This window comes from Jaculus jaculus, chromosome 7 (genome assembly GCF_020740685.1).
Source record: "Jaculus jaculus isolate mJacJac1 chromosome 7, mJacJac1.mat.Y.cur, whole genome shotgun sequence".
NCBI classification, from domain to species: Eukaryota; Metazoa; Chordata; class Mammalia; order Rodentia; family Dipodidae; genus Jaculus; species Jaculus jaculus.
The window spans coordinates 3104781-3129683 of record NC_059108.1 but is presented as its reverse complement, the minus strand read 5'-3'; the positions used below and the strand labels follow the sequence as shown (position 1 = coordinate 3129683).

The following is a 24903-nucleotide window of genomic DNA, read 5'->3' as shown; positions in this document are numbered from 1 at the left end:
CGGTGTTGCAGCCACGGAAACTTCCATTTTAAAGGGAAGAAACAGCCACCCGGGCGCGCCCGGCGGCCCACCAGCACTTCTCCCGGGCCGCGGCCCCGCGGACGGCCCAAGTCTCGCGAGAGCGCGGCCTCGCCCTCCCGGCATGCCCCTCGCGCCGCCGCCGCCGCTGCCGCCTCAGCCGCCGCCGCCGCGCCGCGGTTTGAGGGCGGGAGGCTTGGGGGAGGGTAGCGGAGCCGGCGCCGCCGCCATGTTGGGTCTGAGGCGGCTGCTGTAGGCACGGACGGAGCGAGAGCGGGCGCGCGGAGCGGGGGCGAGCGCTGTGGCGTCGGCCTGTGTCTGCGTGTGGAGCGGCCCGGAGCGGCGGCGACGGCGGCGGCGCCATGAGCGGGGGCACCCCTTACATCGGCAGCAAGATCAGCCTCATCTCCAAGGCGGAGATCCGCTACGAGGGCATCCTCTACACCATCGACACCGAGAACTCCACCGTAGCCCTCGCCAAAGGTACGCGCGCGCGCGCGCGGGCGGGCGGGGAGCGGGGGTCGGGCCGGGAGCCCGCCCGCGGCCCCGGGGCTCGCGCCGCTTCCTCCGCCTGCGGCCGTCCTCCCGGGGGAGACCGCCCGGGCGCTCGGCCTCGGCGACCCGGGACGGGACGGGCCCGACCTCGCCGCGGCCTCCCTCCCCTCCCCCACCACCGCCCCGGCTTCTTCCGGAAGGTCCTAGGCTTTAAATCCGGGGAACGGGAGCGGGGTGGGGCCGCCCTCCGGTCCTAGAACGTCCGGAGAACGAGTCTCCCAAGTCCGAAATTCGAGGGTTCGGTCTGTGGTCTTGACCGCCAGACAAAGCCCGAGGATCCCAGAGAATTCTTCCGCCCACCTCGAGTTCCGTGCGGATGTGTGCGCTGCCTAAGTGCCGGTTTTCTCCCGTTCTTCCGTCTCCAATCCGCTGCAGTCTTTATCCAGTCAACTGAGCAAATGTGCCAAAAACTTTGGCTCTGCCCCGCAAACTCTTGAGTTCTCCAAGTTCCATTGGTACCGTCCAGCAGATCTCATCCCCACTTTTGTCTCATCCGAGATTGCCTACCTGTTAGACCAGAATTCTTCCCCCAAACCTGTTGTGCAACCGTCTCTTGGATGTGCACGTTAAAATCCTTTTCCGCTGTCCCCATGGACTTCATTCTGGAACCCTGGTGGGAAGGCGAGTTCGACTTTGATCTGGGACCCTTTAAAAGAAAAATGCTCGCTGGCAGAAAGGGAATATGACTGCCCCCATCGCCCATGGTGTTTAGTCTGAGTTATAATATGTGGGTTTTATTTCCGTTAACACGTGTGGGGCCTCTGCTCTGCCAGGAAACTGAAAGAAAATAAACTTTAGCTTCTGATCTTAAAGGAAATCTCCCAATAGTCTGTAATACTTAGGGGTAATTTTCCCAGCACATCTGCTAGCATTGTTATGAACTGCCTAACATGGTAGGGAAAAAAGGTCCAAGGATAGTGACAGGGGAAAAAAAAAAAGTTAACTCGCTAATAGGAAGATTTTCACAGTACCACGCAAGTTGTAATGACTTTGTTGTTTGTTTGATTTTTGGTGGGAGTGTGTCTAACTCCGTTGTCCCAGGCTGGCCCGAACTCACTGTGATCCTTCTACCTCTGCCTCCCCAAGTGCTGGGATCAAAGGCAAGTGCCACCATGCCTGTGCCTGTCTTTAATGACTTTTTGTTTTAGGTAGGGTCTCACTGTAATCCAGGCTGACCGGTAATTCACTATGTAGTTTCAGGGTGGCCTTCACCACGATCCACCTACCTCTGCCTTCCAAGTACTGGGATTAAAGGCATGCACCCGGCTTAATGGTTTGATTTTTATCCAGTAGTTCTTTATCAAGGTTGACCAATATGGTATAATCACTTTTTAAAAGATGTTTTGGTAAATCATTTTAATGGCATTAGTGTTGGGACAAACTTCATGAGTAGGAAAACTGTATGTTGCAGAACCATACATGACAGCTGCTAGGTGTGTGGCCCAGTGACAGAGCACTTTCCTAGCAAGTGTGAGCTCCTGGGTTCCAAATGAAGCACCACAAAATAAAAACAAAAACAACAAAGAGGTCCACTGTAAGAGAAGAATGAGATGTTCCACAATTGCAGTGACGGTTGCACAGCTCTGTCAATGTACTGCATGGGAAGCCAGATGCTGTGGCGCTTGTCTGAAGTCCCAGCAACTTCAGACACTCCTTAAGTCAAGGAGTTTTATGCCAGTTTGAACAATATAGCTAGACTCTGTCTCAGAAAAGCAAAGAAATGTAAAAATAAGAGGGGCTGGAGATGTAGCTCAGTTGGCAAAATGTCTACCTAAGTTTACACAACCCCTGTTAGGTCTCCAGAACAGAATAAGCAGGTGATATGGCACATACCTGAAATCTCAGCACTCAGGAAGTGGAAGCTGGAGGGGAGTAGACCTAGGGACTACCCCCTAACTTCATCTTTGCTTTGTGAAATCCTGTCTTGTGGCACATTACCTGTTAAAATAACTGTAGGCTATTGCTTCATCATTTTTTAAGAAACCCATGGTACTTCAGGGTGTATGATTTTATTAGGTGGTTTTAAAAGACTTGAACAGGAGCTAGAGAGATGGCTTTAGTGGTTAAAGCATTTACCTACAAAGCGTAATGTCCCAGGTTTGATTCCCTAGTACCCAGAGAAAGCCAGATTCAATGACACATGCATCTGGAGTTTGTAGCAGCTGGAGGCTCTGGTGTGCCCATTCTCTTTCTCTCTTCTTTTTTTCTCTCCGTGCTTGCAAATAAATAAATAACATTTTTTAAAGACTAAAACAATAATGCTTTTTGTTGTTTGTTTGAGGTTTTTATTTATTTTTTAATTTTTATTTTTGTATAAGAGATAAGGAATTGATTCCAGGGCCTCCAGCCACTGCAGTTGAACTCCAGATTCATGCACCACCTTGTGCACATGTGCAACTTTGCGCCTTTGCATTGCTTTGTGCATCTGACTTATATGGGACCTGGAGAATAGAACATCAGTCCTTTGTTTTTTGTTGTTTTGTTTTGTTTTTCAAGGTAGAGTCTCACTCTAGCTCAGGCTGGAATTCACTATGTAGTCTCAGGCTGACCCTCAAACTCACTGCAGTCCTCCTACCTCGGCCTCCCAAGTACTGGAATTAAAGGTGTGTACCACCACACCCTGCAAGATTGTTTTTAATTATTATTTTTATTTATTTATTTATTTATTTGCGTTGTGAAGGGGTTTTTGGCTTGGTTTTCACATAGCCCAAGGTGGCCTCAAACTCACAGTGATCCTACTACCTCAAGCCTACCCGATGCTGGGATTAAAAGACATGAACCACCCTGCTGGGCCAATGACAGTTTTAGCCACAAAACTTTGAACTTTGTGTAAATATAATTATACTGTATATGTTTTGTTTTGGGGTTTGTTGCTCTATGATATTCCATCATGAATATAGCATGAGTTTGTCTTTCCTAGAGTTGTTTTGCATAGTCGGCAGCTGATATTAAGAGTTTTCTATTTGGGGCTGTTAGTAATAGAGCAGTGCTTTATGAACATTTGTGTTCAAGTGCACTGTGTATGTTGAGATAGTTTGAGATTGTGTATACTTAAAATTTGAGTTGCATGAACAACATTGGGAATGCTTATCTGGTAGTATCAATCTTTTTTTTTCCCCCCTTCGAGGTAGGGTCTTGCCCTAGGCCAGGCTGACCCGGAATTCAGTGGGTAATCTCATGCTGGCCTCCAACTCACAGTGATCTACCTGCCTCTGCCTTCCCAGTACTGGGATTAAAGGCATGTAACACTATTCCTGGCTTGAATATAGTTTTTGTTGTTGTTGTTTTATTTTTTGAGGTAGGATCTTGCTTTGGAATTCACTATGTAGTCTTAGGCTGTCCTTGAACTCAGGAATCCTCTGACCTCTGCCTCCAGAGTGCTGGGATTAAAGTCATGCACTACCACCCCAATCTTTTTGGTGGTTTTTTTTTTTCCCCCTTTTTCGAGGTAGGGTCTCACTCTAGCTCAGACTGACCTGGAAACCACTCTGTAGTCTCAGGGTGGCCTCGAACTCATGGCAATCCTCCTACCTCTGATCCCCCAGTGCTGGGATTAAAGGTGTGTGCCACCACACTCAGCCGGACCATGGTTTTTTTAATACCCATTTCCTTGGCTATTCATGAGATTAAGATCTTTTCTATCTTAGCCATTTGGAGTTCATCTATTATTAAGTAATTTTGAAATGTATTGCTCATTTTTATACTGAAATGGATATTATTTCTAGAGTTCTGAATTCTTAATACTAATATTTGGTAGATATATTTATTACAAATGCCTTTTTTATTTTTATTTTTATTTACTTTTTTTTATTCTTTTGGTTTTTTGAGATAGGGTTTCAGTGCAGCTCAGGCTGACCTGGAATTCACTATGTAGTCTCAAGGTGGCCTCCAACTCTCAGCAGTCTTCCTACCTCTGCCTCACGAGTGCTGCATTTAAAGGGTTATGCCACCATGCCCAGCCCATTACTTATATGACTAATATTTTTTCTGCCCTGATGTCACTGGAGATAACTTTGATTTTATACATACATACATACATACATACACACACACACATACATACACACACACATATATGTATGTGTGTATATATAATCCAGTCATTGCCAATGAACTCCAGACACGTGTGCCTCCTTGGGTACCTGGCTTATGTGGATACTGGGGAATTGAACTGGGGTCCTTTGACTTTGCAGGCAAGTGCCTTAGCCACTAAGCCATCTTCTTCAGCCCTGATTATCTTTTTAAACCTTTTGTTTTGTTTATCACAAATTTGTCTTTCTCACAGTTTATTTTTATATTCAGCAGTTGACATTTGGATTTCTTACAGTTGTGGGCTTCTTCCCTCCCCTTCCCCCCTCCCCAGATAGGGTTTCACTCTGGCCCAGGCTGTCCTGGAATTCACAGTGATCTTCCTATCTCTGTCTCCTGAATGCTGGAATTAAAGGTGTTCCCCGCCATGCCCTGTAGAGAGAAAAGGTAGGCAAGCCAGGGCCTCTAGCTGCTGTTTGTTGCATCTAGCTTCACATGGGTACTGGGGAATCCAACTTGGGTTGTGAGGCCTTGCTGGTAAATGCCTCAGCCTCTAAGCCATCTCTCCAGCATAGTTTTGGGATTTTAATAATAGAACAGTACCTTATAGATATTTGTATTTTGTTGTTTTTGTTTTTTTTTTTTTTGAGGTAGGGTCTCTAGCTCAGGCTGACTTGGAACTCACTATGTAGTCTCAGGGTGGCCTCAAACTCACAGTGATCCTCCTACCTCTGTCTTCCGACTGCTGGTATTGAAGGCATATGCCACCATGCCTGGCTTCCTTTTGAAATTTTTGCCTAGTTAGCATTTGGTGTGATGTATAGATTAGAATGACCATATGTTCCGGGTTCCCCTGGTAAAAAGTAAGCATTTATGCTTGTTCGAGTATAACTATTTAAAACTCTTTTCTCTCAAAATAAGTTTTGTGGACACACGGTATAAAAGCAAAAGCCTGATGACAGAGGTACTGCTAAGTGGTTGATTCTCTTGCATTCTGCCTGAGATTTTACAGACTAGCACTAGTTCTGTAAGGTGAAGCTGACATGAGCTTCCTGGACTTTGATCTTGTAACCTAAGTAAATGTCAAGAAGTCTGGAATGGCCTTTATGTCTCTCTGTAACAGTGTGTGGGGTTGGAGAGAGGCTCAGTGGTTAAGAGCACTTCCTGTGCAAGCCTAGGGCTAGAGTTCTATTCCCCGGACTCAAACAGCTCAGGGTGGCCATCCATATCGGTAACACCAGTCCCATAGGGGAGCAGAGACAGAGAAGTACTAGAGCTCATGAAAAGATGGCAAGCTCTGAGATCAGTAAGAGACTCCAGCAGGGCTGGAGAGATGGCTTAACAGTCAAAGTGCTTGCCTACAAAGCCTAAGGACCCAGGTTCAATTCCCCAGTACCCAATAAGCCAGCTGCAAAAGGTGGCACATGTGTCTGAAATTTGTTTGCAGTGGCTAGAGGCCCTGTTGCACCATTCTCTCTATCTGCCTCTGTCAAATATTTTTTCAAAAATGGGCAGAAGAGGAAGACAAGTATTACTTTACAGCCTCATGAAAGAAAAGAAGGGCAAGCTTTTTCTGTGGAGGGCATCTTCCAGCATGAAGTAATGGGATTCAAGCTGAGCCGTTTGTACTTGCTGCTATTATTACTGCAACACTGGGGTAAATTCAAAATGCTTGTTGTTGCTAAGCATGGATAAGATTTCTTTACTCTTTATTTCTTTCGACTATTATTTTCTTCAAGCTTATACTGTTTTCTCTACTTTATTTATTTGAAAGAGAGTGTAAGAGTGAGTATGGGCATGCCAGAGCCTCCTGCCTCTGCATATGAACTCCAGATCCATGCACCAGTTTGTGTATCTCGCTTTACATGGGTACCAGGGAATTGAACCCAAGCCATCAGGCTTTGTAGGCCAATGTCCTTTAAATACTGAGTCATTTATCCAGCTCCTTTACTTCTAATACAGAAGGTCAGGTCTCAGAATGACCTGCTGCTTCAGTAAACTACATAGCAGCAACTTACTACTTCTAGACTGCACTGAACAGACCATCTCCACATCATCGGTACTTTATCATACAGTATTTTCACTTGACTAATGAATAATCGAGTGAATAAGCTGAAAGGACAAGACTTGACAGATGAGCAAAGAAATAGTCTGTCAGAAATTTACTACTTTAAGCTGGATGTGGTGGTGCACGCCTTTAATCCCAGCACTTGGGAGGCAGAAGTAGGAGGATCTCCATGAGTTAAAGACCAGTCTGAGACTCCATAGTGAGTTCCAGGTCAGCCTGGGCTAGAGTGAGACCCTACCTCGGAAATCCAAAAAAAAAAAAAAATTTTACTACTTTCTCATTTTTCAACCAGTTCCTCTAAGGACCAATCATTGAAAAACAACTGACTTCCTAATTTTCAACATCTCCTCACTGCAGTGGCAGGTTGGTCTATATCTGAATCTAGGTACAGCTAACTAAACATCTAAGAATTTCACATATTTTCATTTGATTTATTCATTGTATTCATTTAGAGACACAGTACAGACATATTAGAACAATTCTACAAATTGTGTGTGTCCCCACTTTAGAGTTTCCTTAACATCCTGAATGGATTCTTTTATTTATTGGTTGATTTTTTTTTTATTTTAAAAAATTTGTTTTTGTTTTGAGGTAGGGTCTCCTGTAACTCAGCCTGACTTGGAATTCAGAATGTAGTCTCAGGCTGGCCTCAATTTACAGCAAACCCACCTCTGCCTCTCGAGTGCTGGGATTAAAGACGTGTGCCACCACGCCTGACTACTTAACTATTTTTAAACATAATATTACAAATTTTATGTGGATAAAGCATGAGTTGACCTGTAAAATACTTTGTTCACAAGTCTTGTTCTGTTACAGTTAAGAGTTTGTTGCTGGAGGATGATATGACCCAGAAGACTCATGGGAATACCCCTCTGATAATTGAATGTGACATTTTAAAAGTAGCTTATTGTAGGTGCTTTTTTGGTTTTTTGAGGTAGGGTCTCACTCTAGCTCACGCTGACCTGGAATTCACTCTGTAGTCTCAGGGTGGCCTTGAACTCATGGTGATCCTCCTACCTCTGCCTCCCAAGTGCTGGGATTAGAGGGGTGCGCCACCACGCCCAGCTGTAGGTGCTTTTAGTAACAAAGTATGGCTAATTACTCTGTGTGTAAAATTCCAATTCTAATCAGCCACTCAGCTCTCTGTACTCTACAGGATCTTGATCTCTTCTTGCCTCCTCATTCTCACTCATACTTTACCTCCCTGTTCCATGAGCAGTCATAACACAGAGCATAAACCCTTCTCACTTCACATTCCATATACCTCTCTTGTTCTTTTTGTGTATACAGCCTTGCAGAGATCACAGGGCTCATTCTGTCAATACAGACTATTAAGCAGTTTAATCCTAAATTTATTTACATCACTAACCTCAGCAGTTGTAGCCACTGCCCAGGAGGCAAGCTGTATTTCCATTAGTCCACTCACTTTTTTTCTTTATTTTGCTGAGGCAGATTCTCTCTCTGGCCCAGGTTGAACTATCACTCATTCTTGCCTCTAGGCTGGTCTTAGTCTCATGGTGAGACTCCTACCTCAGCCTCCCAGGTCTGGGACTAAAAGTATGAGCCGCCATGCACCCAGCTCCACTCAATTCCTACATGACTGTTGAATTCCTCTTTTCCTCCAATACTTTTTTTTTTCTTTGGCGTTTTTGTTTTCCGAAGTAGTGTCTCCCTGTATACCCAGGCTGACTTGGAATTCTGTATTCTCAGGATGGCCTCGAACTCACAGTGATCCTCCTACCTCTGCCTCCCACGTGCTGGGATTTAAGGTGTGTGTCACCATGCCGGGCAGTTTTTTCTTATTTTCACTTTCAACCCATTGGCCCTTGCTTTCTTCTTAACTCAGCAGAGTTAGCAGATAAGTGCTGTAGATAACAGTGATGTATGATGCATTTTAAACTGCTAAAAGGAAGGATTGTAGACATCAATAAAAAAAAAATGACAAAGGTTTGAGGAGATAGCTGTGTTTAACCTGCAGAAACATTACACAGTGTGCATTCATGAATCAAAACAGAATAGTACATAGGGACTGGAGAGATGTCCCCCTTTTTTTCTGAGATAGGGTCTCACTGTAGCCCAGGCTGACTGGAATTTACTATGTAGTCTTAGGGTGGCCTCAAACTCACAGCAATCTTCATACTGCTTTCTGCCTCTTGAGTTCTGGGACTAAATGCATGCACCACCATGCCCACCATTTTTAAAGTATTTTATTTAATTGTGTATATGTGTGTGTACATATCAGGTTCTCCTACCACTGCAAGTTTTATGTCTGGCTTAACATGGGTACTGGGGAATCAAACCCAGGACATCAGTCTTTGTAAACAAGCATCCTGGAGCCATATCCACGATGGCTTGGCAGTTAGGGCCCTTGCCTACAAAGCCAGAGGACCCAGGTTCGATTCCCCGGCACTTACAGAAAAGTCAGATGTACAAGGTAGCCCAAACGTCTAGAATTTGTTTGCAGTGGTTCGAGGCCCTACCATGTCCATCCTCTCTCTTTCTCTCAAATAAATAAAATATTTTTCAAAAATATGTCCATTTTTTTGAGAGAGTGTGAGAGAGTGGGCCTCTTGCCACTACAGACAAGCCCCAACGTGGATATGCACCACTTTGTGCATCTGACTTTACGTGGGTCCTGGGGAATTAAACCCAGGCCAGCAGGCTTTGTAAGCAAGTGCCTTTAATTTTGATAAACATCTCACATGCACCCAGTTATGTATATTTGTGCCCCATCCCTCTATCATTTTACTGGTTAGTATAGATGTATATTCTTACTTTTGTTGACTAGAGACATGACATTGTTCTTAGGTTTTTTCTCTCTATTTTGGGGGGGGGGTTGGTTTTTTGAGGTAGAGGGTGGCCTTGAATTCACAGTGATCTACCTACCTCAGCCTCTTGAGTACTGGGGTTAAAAGCATGGGCTGCTCACCTGGCTACTCCTTTTTTTCCCCCATAGTACTGCATTTTCTTATAGATGCACTGTTATTTCTCCTTTCTAAGTGTGTGTGTGTAAAACAGCATTTCTTCTTTTCCTCCATTCTTTTATTTTTGACAATTTCATACTTACTAAATATGTTTTTGATCATATTCATCCCCTATTACCTTCTCTTTCCCCTTCCCACTCTTGCTAAACACTCGTTTTCCCAGCTAAGCCACTATCTTGTTTGTTTGTTTGTGACATTCTGAGTTAAATTTGGATCACTTGCATGGCATTGGTGGGAGATTATTTACTGGAGTTTGGGCAGCTTTCCAGAAACTACACCCTGAAGAACCTGGCTCACCCTCCCCTAGCAACTATAACTGCCAGTAGCTCCTCTGGGAGGAGGTGGGATCTCATGAGCCCCTTTCCCCATCCATCATGGAATGTTGCTGGGCTCAGTCTTTGGCAAGAAACACAGTGGCTATGAGTTTATGGGTGAACTGACCATGATGTGTCCAGAAGACTATTCCATAACACTCCTCCCCATCCTCTGCCTATTCCATTCTCCCTGCTGCCTCCTACCATGTTCCCTGAGGTTTGGAGGGAGAATAGAGATGTCCCATTAGGGCTGAGGATACAGTATTCACTTATTTTCAGGACTTTGGCCAGGTATGCATCTCTCCATTAACAGAAAGAACCATCAGTGACCAAGGCTGAGAACATCGTGAATCTATGGACATAAAACATTTAGACAGCAGTTTAACCTGTCCATTTAGCCTGACAACAGTAGTAGATTCCCCACTAGAGGTCCAAAGGCTGTGACCTCTCCAGTCACAGCCTTTGGACCAGGCTTACTGTGGAGGAGACCTCAAATCTAATCAGAAAATAGTTACACCATGACAGTCAAGCCACTGTTGTACCAATGGGCACACTTTCTTCTGCAGGTGAGTATATTGCACCCCACCTTTGGTTTTGTTTTGTTTTGTTTTTGGCCTTTTGAGGTAGGGCCTTGCTCTAGCCCAAGCTGACCCGGAATTCACTAAGTAGTCTCAGGGCAGCCTGGAACTCATGGTGATCCTCCTACCCCTGCCTCCCAAGTGCTGGGATTAAAGGGATGTGCTACGCCCTGCAGCCTTTTTATCTTGTTTCTATTCTTCCCTCTCCCTGCTACCTTACAGTGTGGGGGGGGATTTTGCTGGGAAACAGCATAGTTTAAGTAAACACACTAGACACTGGCTATTTTGAAAGGGGGGGAACCAGAAGGCTCTATCTCAAAGAACAAAAGCCTAGAACTTTTTTTCCTCAGCTTGTGAAAGCCCATTAATTATTAGCTGCTGTGTTATTATTATTATTTGGCTTTTTTTGTTTGTTTGGTTAGTTTTTTGGGGTCTTTTTTTTTTGAGGTTGGGCCTCACTCTGATCCAGGCTGACCTGGAATTCATTATATAGTCTCAGGGCGGCCTTGAACTGTCTGCGATCCTCCTGCCTCTGCCTTCCAAGTGTGGGGATTAAAGACATGCACCACCATGCCTGGCTTGCTATATTATTTTGAGACAAAGCAGATATTTATAGAGAAAGAAGTAAGTTGACCCAGCAGGGCTTTGTGACCTGTGGGCCTCCAGTCCAATTAGAGAGCAGTTGGTTTCCTCCATAACAGACATGACAGTTGGGCCAGTTCGCACATTTGACTTGGCTGGCCAAACTTAAGGCTTGCAGCATCCATGAAAGACCAGTTCTTATGACCTATCTTGGGGTAGAATATATCACAGACCTGCACGATCACAAAGCTAAGTTCCTAGAAATAAATCTGTATATTCATACATATCCTGTTGGTTCGCTTCCTCTGGAGAACCCTAACCAACACAAATAATATCTCAGGTTTTAATTTAAGATAGTCAAACATGGTTAGGAGCTGTGGTAGAAGACAGAAAACCTGACCTGATGCCCAAGAGCAAAGAGTTTTTTGTTTGGACATTGAGGAGTTTTTTTGTTTTGTTTTTGTTTTTCTATATAGTGACTCACTAGGCTGACCTGGAATTCACTATGTAGTCTCAAGATGGCCCCCAACTCACAGCAGTCCTCCTACCTCTGACTCCCGAATGCTGGGGTAAAAGGTGTGCACTACTACGCCTGGTTTACTGATGAGTTTTGATTTAGGACCATCATTAGATCCCAGCTAGCACTTCGGAAATGGATACAGAAGGATAAGGAACTCAAGGTCCTCTTTAGCTACAAAGTGAATTGAGGCCAACCTGGTCTGTAGGAAACTCTGCCTCAAAAAAAAAAACAAGGACTGAGGGCCGGAGAGATGGCCTAGCAGTTAAGGCATTTGCCTGCAAAGCCATAGGATCCTGGTTCGACTTTCCAGGACCCATATAAGCCAGATGCACAAGGAGGCATATGCGTCTAGAGGCCCTGGTGCACCCATTCTCTCCCTCCCTCCCTCCCTCTCCCCTCTCATAAATAAATAAATAAATAAATAAATAAATAAATAAATAAATAAATAAATAAAATATCCTTTTAAAAAATGGACTGAAGAGCAGGCTCAATGGCAAAAGGCACTTGCTTATAAAGTCTGGGTTCAGTATTTTCCCTTTACCCATGTAAAGTCAGATGCACAAAGTGCATGTGGTTCTACAGTTTGTTTCTGCAGTGGCAGGAGGCCTTGGTATGCCTATACTTTCTCTCTCCTCTTTCTCACTCAAGTAAATATATTTAAAAAAGAAAAATACTTGGGCTGGGGAAATGGCTTAGTGGGTAAGGCATTTGCCTATGAAGCCTAAGGACCACAGTTCAATTCCCCAGGACCCATGTAGGCCAGATGCACAGGGGGGTTGCATGTGTCTGGAGTTCATTTGCAGTGGCTAGAGACCCTGATGTGCCCATTCTCTCTTTCTTTCTTTCTGTCTCTCTCTCTCAAATAACTAAAAATTCATTAAAAAAATAGCTGGGCATGTTGGCACATTCCTTTGATCCCAGTTGAGGTAGGAGGATCCCTAGGCTGTGGTTTCAGAGTGAGTTCCAGGTCAGCCTGGGCTAGAGTGAGACCCTACCTCAAAACAAATGAAATAAAAACTGGCAAAGATGAGATGTCGAGACAGAATTTTGATTTGTTGAAACCCCTCATTGTGATTCCAGGCCAGTCTTCATCATCAGAGCATGTTTCACAGTGTTACATTAGCCATCCTCACTCATGGTTTCTTGGTGTTGTGTGAAGCATTCTCCCTCCATGGTTTGTTATTTACTTATGTATTTGAGGAAAGAGAGAGAATGGTCACACTAAGTCCTCAGCGGCTGCAAACAAACTCCAGACACATGCGCCACTTTGTGCATCTGGCTTTCATGGCTCCTAGAGAATTGAACCTGGGTCCTTAGGCTTTGCAAGTATGCGCCTTAACCGTCGTTAAGCCATCTCTCCAGCCCCATGTTTTACATTCTATATTTATTAAAGCTATCAATAAAAAAGTTTGGATTTTTAAGTGGAGGGGCTGGAAAGATGCCTTGTTAGCTAAGGTACTTGCCTGCAGAGCCTAACAAGCCAGGTTGAATTCCCTAGTACCCACGTAAAGCCAGATGCACTTAAGGTGGCACATGTGTCTGGAGTTCATTTGCAGCAGCTGGAGACCACAGTGTTCTCATTCCCTTCCTCTCCATCCTCTTTCTCTACCTTTCTGCTCTCACATAAATAACAAAATAAAATATCTTTTTTAAATATTCTCTTTCTTAAATAAATAAAATATTAAAAGGGGGGAGCTGGGGCTGGAGAAATGGCTTAGCAGTTAAGGTGTTTGCCTGTAAAGCCAAAGGATCCCAACTCTCCAGGGCACACGTAAGCCAGATGCACATCCGATGCATCTGGAGTTCATTTGCAGTGGTTGGCAGTCCTGACACGCCCATTCTCTCTCCCCCCCCCTCAAATGATAAAATAGTTTGGGAGGGGGCTGGAGAGATGGCTAAGTGGTTAAAGTGCTTGCCTGTGAAGCCTAAGGACCCAGGTTGGATTTCCCAGTACCCATGTAAACCAGATGGACATGGTGATGCATGTGTCTGGATTTCATTTGCAAAGGCTAAAGGTCCTATGCATCCATATTCTGTCTCTATCAACCCCTCTCTCCCTCCCTCCCTCCCTCCCCTCTCTCCCCCCTCCCTCTCTCTCAAATAAATGAAAATATTTAAAAGAGAGATATTGAGGGGGGAGGGGATATGATGGAGAGTAGAGTTGCAAAGGGGGAAGTGGAGGGATTACCATGGTTTATTGTCTATAATTATGGATGTTGGGGTGTGTGTGTGTGTGTGTGTGTATTTTTTTTTTTTTTTTTTTTTTACTTGCAAACCGAGAGAGAAGACAGAATGGGTGAACTAGGGCCTCCAGCCACTATAAACAAACTCCAGATGCAGCTGGCCTTATAGGCAAGCGCCTTGACCACTAGCCACCTCTGCAGCCCTGTCTAGAGCTTTAATACATTGACCTGAACACTTGTGAGTGAATTGGTTGTCATGGGAGAGCAGTTCTGGATATTGAGCCCAGAGATGTGCACATGCTCTCCACTGAGCTGGTCCCTCAGCCCCATCTCTTATCTCTTAAATCACTTCTTTGAGCTTCTTATTTTATTTGTTTTTGTTTTTCAGAGTAGGTTCTCACTCTAGCTCTGGCTGACCTGGAATTCACTATGTCGTCTCAGTATGGCCTCAAACTCACAGCAATCCTCCTACCTCTGCTTCCCAAGTGCTGGGATTAAAGGTGTGCACCACCATACCCGGCTAGCTCCTTATTTTAATATAGCAAAGCATATTGGTTTTTTATGGCTTATAGTTCAGGTTTTGAAAGCTTTCGATCAAATTTAAATCTTCGGGATTGGAGAGATAGCTTAGTGGTTAAGGCACTTGCCTGCAAAGCCTAAGGATCCAGGTTCAATTCTCCAGGACCCACGTAAGCCAGATGCACAAGGTGGCACATACATCTAGAGTTCGTTTGCAGTGGCTGAAAGCCCTGGTGTGCCCATTCTCTCTGTTTGCTTTTTCTTCACATTCTTATCTTCCTTGGTTGAAACTTCCACATGAATGTGGACGTTTTCAGTAGTCTCCTCATAGTGCATCTGAAATGTCAATTAAATAAAAATAAATAGGTTGTGGTGCACACCTTTCATTCTAGCACTTGGGAGGGGGGAGGTAGGAGGAACACTATGAGTTTGAGACCAGCCTGAGACTACATAGTGAATTCCAGATCAGCCTGGGCTATAGTGAGACCCTACCTCCAAAGGAAGAAAGGGAGAGAGGGAAAGAGAGAAAAGAAAAGAAAAAGGGAGGGAGGGAGGGAAGAAGGAAAGGAAGGCCAAAATAAATAAATAAAATGGAGGTCTGGAGAGATGGCTTAGCAGTTAAGCGCTTGCCTGTGAAGCCTAAGGACCCCAGTTTGAGGCTCGATTCTCCAGGACCCACGTTAGCCAGATGCACAAGGGGGCACACGCGTCTGGAGTTGGTTTGCAGTGGCCGGAGGCCCTGGCGTGCCCATTCTGTCTCTCTTTTGCCTCTTTCTCTCTCTCTCTGTCGCTTTCAAATAAATAAATATAAATAAATAAACAAAATGGAGCCAATCATGGTGGCACACGTCTTTAATACCAGCACTCAGGAGGCAGAGGTAGGAGGATCACCATGAGTTTGAGGCCACCCTGACACTACATAGTGAATTCTAGGTCAGCCTGGGCTATAGTGAGACCCTACCTTGAAAAACCAAAATAATAATAATGATTAAATAAATAAATAAAATGTCCCCAGAACGTAATACAGTGGAGCTCTTTGTTTTCAGAATGCCACTGTTGCAGGTGTTACACAGTTAAACTTTGAGTAGTGCTGTTTCCAGTGTTAAAACAATGAGATTTAACTGACTGCTGCTCCCACAACATAGACCACAATCCCATGGGGAATACCTACAACCTACAGAGGAGAGTCTCCAATGGAATGGGGGCAGGGACAAGGGAAAGGAGGCTACCAACACATGCTGTATCCATTCAAAATATGTTGTTGTTAATAATCATAATTTTTAAAAACAATGAGATTTAGCTGCATTTTAGCTACTTCAGTTAACTTGGGCGTTTTAGGCTCTCATGGATCTGAAGAGCAGGTAGTTGCTCAGCTCAGCTTTAGAGGAGTCACTGCTCAGAGGTGTGGTCTTGTCATTGTCTTCTCCTTGTCTTTGGAAAACGTTTTCTTGTTGCTTCTCCACAACCAAGAACTATGACCTAGGTTGCCACAATAGGTCTTTTACTAAATTAAAAAAAAAAAAAAACATTATAAATAAGATAGCAATGTAAGAAAAATAAAGTTGTGAGAGGAATTCAGCCTCATAATACTGATATCTTTTTTTTTCTGTTTTTTCTTTTTTTAATTATTTATTTATTTATTTGAGAGCGACAGACACAGAGAGAAAGACAGATAGAGGGAGAGAGAGAGAGAATGGGCGCGCCAGGGCTTCCAGCCTCTGCAAACGAACTCCAGACACGTGCGCCCCCTTGTGCATCTGGCTAATGTGGGACCTGGGGAACCGAGCCTCGAACTGGGGTCCTTCGGCTTCACAGGCAAGCGCTTAACCGCTAAGCCATCTCTCCAGCCCTACTGATATCTTTTTAAGGTGAATGTACATAGTTTTAAGTGTAACTCACTATATTTTCCTATTTTTAAAAAAATTACTGGGGGGAGGACCTGGGGAAAAGGCTCAGTGGTTACAGGCGCTTACTTGAAAAGCTTCAGCCTGGGTTATGTATGTTACCCTTTAGCATCCATATAAAGCAAGATGCAAAGTGGTGGGTACATCTGTGATGCCATGACACCTAAGAGCATGGGAAGCAGAGCTAAGAGCATCTGAAACTCTCAGACAGCTAGTCTGGCATTCATCTGCAGTAGTAAGAGACCCTATCACCAAGGTGGGAATACAGACACTTGGAACTTGTCCTCTGACCTCCACACACGTACTATGGGATGAATACATCTTCATATACACACAATAAATAAATATAAATTTTAAAAAGCTATTTGGATTGGCAGAAAGGCTTAGCAGTTAAGGCACTTGCCTGCAAAGCAGAGGACCCAGGTTTGACTCTCCAGGATCCTCATAAGCCAGATGTACAAGGTGGCTTATGTGTCTGGAGTGTTGCAGGAGCTAGAGACCCTAGCACTCTCATTCTCTCCCTAATAAAATTTTTAAAAATAAGTAAGAAACTTATTTAGCAGCAGATTAATCCTTTCTTACAGATGATATTTCGGAGCTGCTATTTTGTACTTGTAATAGAATACTTCACCTTACCTGAACTTGGTGAGTACAACACACATCTCATGTCCTGTTTTCTTACCAGTTCGATCCTTCGGTACAGAAGACAGACCAACAGATCGTCCAATACCACCACGAGATGAAGTTTTTGAATACATTATATTTCGAGGAAGTGATATTAAAGACCTCACTGTTTGTGAGCCACCAAAACCACAGTGTTCTTTGCCTCAGGACCCAGCTATTGTTCAGGTAACTGAAAGTAAATTTTGTCTTAGAGTAGTGCAAATACTACACGCTTTGCTAGAGTTGGATTTTTCTTTTTTTTATTTCTGAGAGAAAGAGAATGGGCACACCAGGGCCTTTCAGCTGCTGTGAACGAACTCCAAACGTCTGTGCCCCCTTGTGCACATGTGCAACATTGCACACGCATCACTTTTGTGTCTGGTTTACATGGAACCTAAAGATTCAAACAAACATCCTTAGGATTCCCAGGCAAGCACCTTAACCCCTAGGCCATCTCTCCAGCCCTAGACTTAGCTTTTGCCTTTGGCAGTAACTTACTTTCATGTAACTTACTGTTTGGATGTCTAAAATTACCTGGAATAATGGGGTTTTTTTGTTTTGTTTTCTTGTTTGTTTGTTTTTGTTTTTGTTTTTGTTTTGTAATTCAGTAAGTAAATAATTTGTTTTTTAGTCGATTCTAAAAATAGGAGCACCAGCCAGGCTTGGTGTGGTGGCCCATGTCCACAGTCCCAGAACTTGGGAGGCTATAGCAGGAGTATTGAGTATAAGGCCAGGCTAGGCCTTTCTTTAAAAGAGAGAGAAGAAGGGAAGGAGTGAGCTGATATATAAATAGTTGTACATTAGGGCTGAGAGAAAGCTTCTGGTTCAGTTCTCCAGTACACACACAATCAGACACAAAAATGGTACATGTTTTTGCAGTGACAAGAGGTCTTAGTACACCCATACATAAACACATATACAACCAAATGAATGGCTTAGAAATAAATTGGGGCGGTGGGGAGGCTGAGGCAGAGGTTAAGGCATTTGCCTTCAAAGCCAAAGGACCCAGGTTCACTTCCCCAGGAACCATGTTAGCCAGATGCACAAGGGGGCACACGTGCCTGGAGCTCATTTGCAGTGTCCGGAAGCCCTGACGCGCCATTCTCTCTCTCTTTCACCCTCTCTCCTTGTCAAATAAATAAATAAAAATAGGGACTGGAGAGATAGCTTAGTGGTTAAGGTGCTTGTCTTGGAAGCCTAAGGACCCAGGTTTGATTCCCAATACCCATATAAGCCAGATGCACAAGGTGGCACATGTGTCTGGAGTTTGCTTTCAGTGGCTATAGACCCTGGTGTGCCCATTCTCTTGCTATATCTGCCTCTTTCTCTCTCTTCCCCCAATAAATAAATAAATGAGGGGTTTTTGTTTTGTTTTTTTGTTTTTCCTTTTAGGGTCTCACTCTAGCCCAGGCTGACCTAGAATTTACTATGTAGTCTGAGGGTGACCTTGAACTCATGGAGATCATACCTCTGTCTCCCTAGTGCTGGGATTAAAGGTGTGCACCACCACGCCTGGCTGAAAAAGTTTTAAATAAATAGTTGTGAATTGCAAATTAAAATACATTGTAGTATATGTTCACTGATGCTTTTTTTTTTTTTTTTTTTGGTTTTTCAAGATAGGGTCTCACTCTGGCTCAGGCTGATCTGGAATTCACTATGTAGTCTTGATGGCCTTGAACTCTCAGTGATCCTCCTACCTCTGCCTCCCCAGTGCTGAGGCATATTTAAAGAGCTTTCTGAATACTGTTTAGTTTTGTGTCTTTTCTGAGAAGGTAATAGTAGGCCTCAAATGATTGAAAATTCAAGGAAAAATCACAAGTGAGAAATCTCCCTTGTGTCAGTTCCAGACTGAATCACATAATTATGGAGTGTGATTTTTCTTTAAACATGTTCTTTACATGCTGAGGTCACTTTTTGTTTATTTTCTAAATCTGCCATAAAACTAAACTCAAAGGAGGAATAATATATCATAGGAAAAGTGCTTGTAAGGCCAGGCGTGGTGGTACACACCTTTAATCCCAGCACTCAGGAGACAGAGGTGGGGGATTGCAGAGTAGAGAGTTGGAGGCCACCCTGAGACTGACTACATAGTGAATTCCAGGTCAGCCTGGGGCCAGAGTGAGACCCTACCTCAAAAAAACAAAAGTGCTTTAAGATAGTGTTAAATGTAATTGTTCTATAGAGACCAGCAATTGAAATAACGTTAACTCTTGTGTTATTCAGTATATGCTATTGATCACCATAATTGTATTTGGATCTAATAATTAAATTTAGTACTTTGAAAAATATATTTTAAGCCAGGCGTGGTGGTGCACGCTTTTAATCCCAGCACTCCAGAGGCAGAGGTAGACTGATTGCTGTGAGTTCAAGGCCACCCTGAAACTACATAGTGAATTCCAGGTCAGCCTGGGCTAGAGTGAGACCCTACCTGGTTGGGAGGAAGGGGGAACGTATTATTTGCAAGTAAGAGAGAGAAAAAGAGAGAATGGGTGCTCCAGGACATCTAGCCACTGCAAGCAAACTCCAGGTGCATGCACCACCCTGTACGTCTGGCTTTCCATGGGTACTGGAGAATCGAACCTGAAGGCAAAAGCCTTAACCACTGAGCAATCCCTCTAGCTCTAAATTTAGTACTTCTAAAAAGTTAAAATTTCTGAATTTCTCTCCTTTATACATGTTACTTAAAGTTTAAAAAATAACACATGTAATTTTCTTCAGTCTTCACTAGGTTCATCATCATCTTCATTCCAGTCAGTGAGTTCCTATGGACCTTTCGGCAGGATGCCAACGTACAGTCAGTTCAGTCCAAGTACGTTGGTTGGGCAGCAGTTTGGTGCTGTTGGTGTTGGTATGTAGCAATTTTTTTCTTTTCTCATTCTTTATCTTAGTTTTTTTGTTTTTTGGTTTTTGGTTTTTTTTGTTTGTTTGTTTTTCGAGGTAAGGTCACACTCTATCCCAGGCTGACCTGGAATTCACTATGTAGTCTCAGGGTGACCTTGAACTCACGGTAATCCTCCTACCTCTGCTTTCCAAGTGCTAGGATTAAAGGCGTGCACCACCACACCCGGCTTTATAGCTGTGTTTGTTGTTTTTTTTTTAATCTTCCTCTTACCACAAAAGTATAAGAAAATCACCCAAACACTTAGAAATGTTTGATCATTTGAGGGGGGAGGGTAAAAATATTTGTTTATTTTTGTATTTTTTTCGAGGTAGGGTTTTGCTCTAGCCCAGTCTGACCTGGAATTCACTCTGTAGTCCCAGGGTGGCCTTGGACTCATAGTGATCCTCCTACCTCTGCCTCCAGAGTGCTGGGATTAAAGATGTGTGCCACCATGCCCGGCTATTTTATTTATTATTTATTTGAGAGAGAGAAGCACTTCAGGGCGTCCAGCCACTGCAAATGAACTCCAGATGCTTGCGCCCCCTTGTGCATCTGTTTAATGTGGGTCCTGGAGAATTGAACCAAGATTCTTTGGATTTGCAGGCAAACATCTTAACCACTAAGCCATCTCTGCAGCCCATGATCCTTTTTTTTTTTTTGGTTTTTCGAGGTAGGGTCTCACTCTGGTCCAGGCTGCCCTGGAATTCACTCTGTAGTCTCAGTGTGGCTTTGAACTCATGGTGATCCTCCTACCTCTGCCTCCCGAGTGCTGGGATTAAAGGCATGCGCCACCACACCCGGCATGATCTTTTTTTAATGACTTCATTTTGTGGTATTAAGAATATTTGTGAAGCTGGGCATGGTGGCGCCTCCAGAGTACCACCATACCCGGCTAATTTTTTTAAACATTCTCATTTATGTATTTGACAGAGAGTATGAATATGGGTACATCAGGGCCTTCTGCCCCTACAAATGAATCCAGACATTTGTGCTGAGTAGTTTCATAAAGGTCAGCTTTCAGAATCATCTTATTATAAAAGCATATTCAAAATGAAGTTTAAAAAATTATAATAAACTGGGCATGGTGGCACACACCTTTAATCCCAGTACTCAGGAGGCAGAGGTAGAAGGATCGCCGTGAATTCGAGGCTACCCTGAGACTGCATAGTGAATTCCAGGTCAGCCTGAGCTAGAGTTGAGGCCCTACCTCAAAAAAAAATTCAAAATAATAATAATCATTTTTCTACCAGATGCTAGCGAACATCTATAATCTGAACATGTGGAAGGCTGAGGCAGGACTATCACAAGTTTGAGGCCACCCTGAGACACAGTAAAACTTTGTTTAGAAATCACAACAAAAGAAACATTTTTTCAAACAGAATAGATTTTTCAAAACATTGGAGATGGTATCATTTGAGAATGATGCCATTAAGTTTATTTTATTTTATTTTTATGTTTGAGAGAGAGAGAGTGGGTTTGTCAGGGCCTATCAGCTGCTGTGCATGAACTCCATGCACGAGCTCCCCCTTGTGGGAATTTGTGGCATTGCATTCTTGAGTCACGCCTGGCTATAAGTGCGAACTGGGGGATTGGAACGGTTCATAGACACCTACACACACCACGTGCATACCCTATATACATAAGCGCTGGTTATGGTGGCACATGCACTTGGGAGGCAGAGGTAGAAGTATCACCATGAGTTTGAGGCCATATTTACCTTGGGCTAGAGAAAGACCCTATATTGAAAAACAAAAAAAAAGGGGTGGGGAAGCTGGAGAGATGGCTTAGCAGTAAAGGTGCTTGCCTGCAAAGCCAAAGGATCTTGGTTTGATTCCCCAGGACCCACATAAGCCAACTGCACAAGGGGGCGCACACATCTGGAGTTAGTTTCCAGTGGTTGGAGGCTGTGGCGTGCCCATTCTCTATCTCAAATAAATAAATAAAAATATTTTAAAAAGCAAACTCCAAATTAGAGCAAATAGGAAAAAAGCAAGAGGTGCTACTATCAGATTCATAATATAATCATACGAAATTAATTCAGATAAGTTTTGTACTCAGTAGACTATATTTCAAGAACAAATAGAAATATAGATTGGGCTGATTTGTTTTTGTTTTTGTTTGTTTGTTTTTCATAGAACTCACTAGGTAGTCTCATCCTCCAACATTGATCCTCCTACCTCTGTCTCCCAAGTGCTGGGATTAAAAGCATGCACCACCACGCCCGGCAGTTTGGGTAAATTTTTAAAAATTTTGTTCATTGCACTTTTCTTTGTGTGTATGGGTACAACCAGAGCTTTTTGCTGCTGCAAATGATTGCCTGCCTGGCTTTACATGAGTTGGCTAGGGAATTGAATCCCAGCTGACACACTTTGCCAGCAATTACCTTTAACCACTAAGCCATATCTCCAGCCCCTGGTTTTATAACTGTATTAGGAATATTAATTTTTATTTCTTCTTTCTTTTCAAGGTAAGGTCTTGCTCTAGCCCAGGCTGACCTGGAATATAGTCTCGGGCTGGCCTTGAACTCATGACATTCCTCCTACCTCTGCCTCCCAAGTGTTTGGCATTAAAGGTGTGCGCCCTCATGCCCAGCCCAATGTTAATTCTTAAACTGTTTGGTATCTATTTGTAAGATAGGGCAAATGATTAACTTACTGGTGTTGGGAAATTGTATTCTTAGTATAGAAAAGGGAGAGACAGTTTGTGGAATGGGAAAGGGTGAAACAAACCTGTGGCATGGAATATTACTTAAGGTGTGAAGATGAACTTACTTTTTACAAAACAGTTTATCTAGCTGTGTTCAAAGCTAGGCTGTTGAAACTTCAGACAGGAACACATGTAGATTCAGTTGTTTCTAAGCACAATTTCCTACCTAAAGGAATGAGGGCTGGTGGGGGGGGGGAATGCCTGTTAAAAAATAGAAAGGTGGGGGCTGGAGAGATGGCTTAGCAGTTAAGCACTCGTCTGTGAAGCCTAAGGACCCCGGTTCAAGGCTCAATTCCCTAGTACCCACATTAGCCAGATGCACAAAGGGGCACATGCGTCTGGAGTTCCTTTGCAGTGGCTAGAGGCCCTGGTGCACCCATTCTCTCTCTTTCTCTCTGCCTCTTTCTCTGTCTGTTGCTCTCAAATAAATAAATTAATTTTTTTTAAAAAGAACAAAAAAAATAGGTGGAGCCAGAGAAGATGGTTCAGTGGTTAAGGTGGTTGCCTGAAAAGCCAAAGGACCCCAGTTCAATTCCCCAGGACCCACATAAGCTAGATGCACAAGGAGGCGCATGTATCTGGAGTTTGTTTGCAGTGACTGAAGGTCCTCGTGTACCCATTCTCTCTCTTTCTGTATCTCTCAAATAAAATATGCTGGGCGTGGTGGTGCACGCCTTTAATCCCAGCACTAGGGAGGCAGAGGTAGGAGGATCGCTGTGAGTTCGAGGCCACCCTAAGACTACATAGTTAATTCCAGGTCAGCCTGGGCCAGAGTGAAACCCTACTTCAAAAAACAAACAAAAATAAATAAAATATATTTAAAATATTAAAAAAAATTTTAAATGGAAAGGTGGGCTGGAGGGATGACTTAGCTATTAAGGCACTTGCCTGTAAAGCCTAAGAACTCATGTTCAAATTTTCTTGTAAGCCAGACACAGTGTCATAAGTACACAATGTTGCACATGCACACAAGCAGGCATGTGTCTAGAGTTCATTTGCAGTGGCTGAAGGCCATGGCACACCCATATTCTCTCTCAAATTTAAAGAAGAAAAAAATAGAAAGAAGTCCAGGCATGGTGGCACACACCTTTAATCCCAATAGTTGGGAGGCAGAGGTAGGATTGCTGTAAGTTCAAGGCCAGCCTAAGACTACATAAGTGAATTCCAGGTCAGATTGGACCAGAGTGAGACCCTACCTTGACAAACCAATAAAAGGGTGGGGGGGGGGGTGCTGGGAAGATGGTTTAGCAGTTAAGGTCCTTGGTTGCAAAGCCAAAGGATCCAGGTTTGATTCCCCAGTACCCACTTGAGCCAGATGCACAAGGTGCTGCATGCATCTGGAGTTTGTTTGCAGCAGGTGGAGGCCCTGGTGCACCCACTTGAGGGCTGGGGTGGGGAAATGGGGGGAAACACTTTCGGAGCCAAGCATGATGGTCCATGCCTGTGGTCCCAGCACTGGAAAAGCTGTGGTGGAAGTATTTTATATTTGAGGTCAGCCTGGGCTTTGTAGAAAAACCTGTTACATATAAAATAGTAATCTTTTTTTTTTTTACTTTTTTTTAAAATTTTTTTTAAATTTTTTATTTTTTATTAACATTTTCCATGATTATAAAATATATCCCATGGTAATTCCCTCCCTCCCCACCCCCATACTTTCCCATTTGATAAAATAGTAATCTTTAATAGTTTGAAGTTATTATGGACCTAAGTTGAGAATTCTTGAAAGTCCTGGTCCCAGCATGAGCAGGGTTTTGTGGGTTAGGTGTATTCTCTTCCTGAGCTGACTGGAATGCAGCCTGGCCAGAGTGCCCTGCAGTTGGAGTGCTTCCATGTGTGTGGCACTACTGCCATGTTCTGATATCACACTTGAAAAGGTTTGAGCACATAGAATTCATTTGGTGAGGTCTGGTGCCAGGAGAGTGTCATGGAGACCATGTTAAGAAATGATTGGCGGAATTGAAGTCCCTTCTGTAAATGAGCAGATTGCAAGAAATGTGATCATGACACTATAAGAACACAATGTCAGATGCACAAAATGGCTCATACATCTTGAGCTTTTTTGCCATGGTTGGATACCGTAGTGTACCCATTCTCCACCCCCAGCCCCGCAGATACTCTCAAAGCAAGGCCTGGTAGTACATGCCTTTAATCCCAACACTTGGGAGGTAGAGGTAGAAGGATTGCCATGAGTTCAAAGCCAGTCTGAGACTACATAGCGAAGTTCAGGTCAGCCTGGGCTAGAGTGAAACCCCACCTTGAAAAACCAAAAAATAAAAATAAGAAAACAGGAAGAAGAAACTGGGCATGGTGGCGCACGCCTTTAATCCCAGCACTCGGGAGGCAGAGGTAGAAGGATTGCTCTGAGTTTAAGGCCACCCTGAGACTACATAGTGAGTTCC

The 24903-nt window shown here is 43.8% G+C and overlaps 1 protein-coding gene across 4 annotated transcripts in view; it reads left to right on the top strand.

Annotated features, from left to right (window-relative positions):
- Positions 1 to 241: 241 nt before the first annotated feature.
- LOC101602120 (LSM14A mRNA processing body assembly factor) overlaps positions 242 to 24903 on the top strand; it is a 44653-nt gene continuing 19991 nt past the window's right edge. For 2 of the 4 annotated variants that reach the window (XM_045154852.1, XM_045154851.1), the window contains exons 1-3: positions 242 to 501; positions 16940 to 17103; positions 19636 to 19765. In XM_045154852.1, coding sequence (XP_045010787.1) covers positions 381 to 501; positions 16940 to 17103; positions 19636 to 19765 — 415 coding nt within the window. In that variant the 5' untranslated portion in view covers positions 242 to 380. The remainder of the gene's footprint in view (positions 502 to 16939; positions 17104 to 19635; positions 19766 to 24903) is intronic. The other 2 variants (XM_045154850.1, XM_045154849.1) reach the window with 1 other exon arrangement.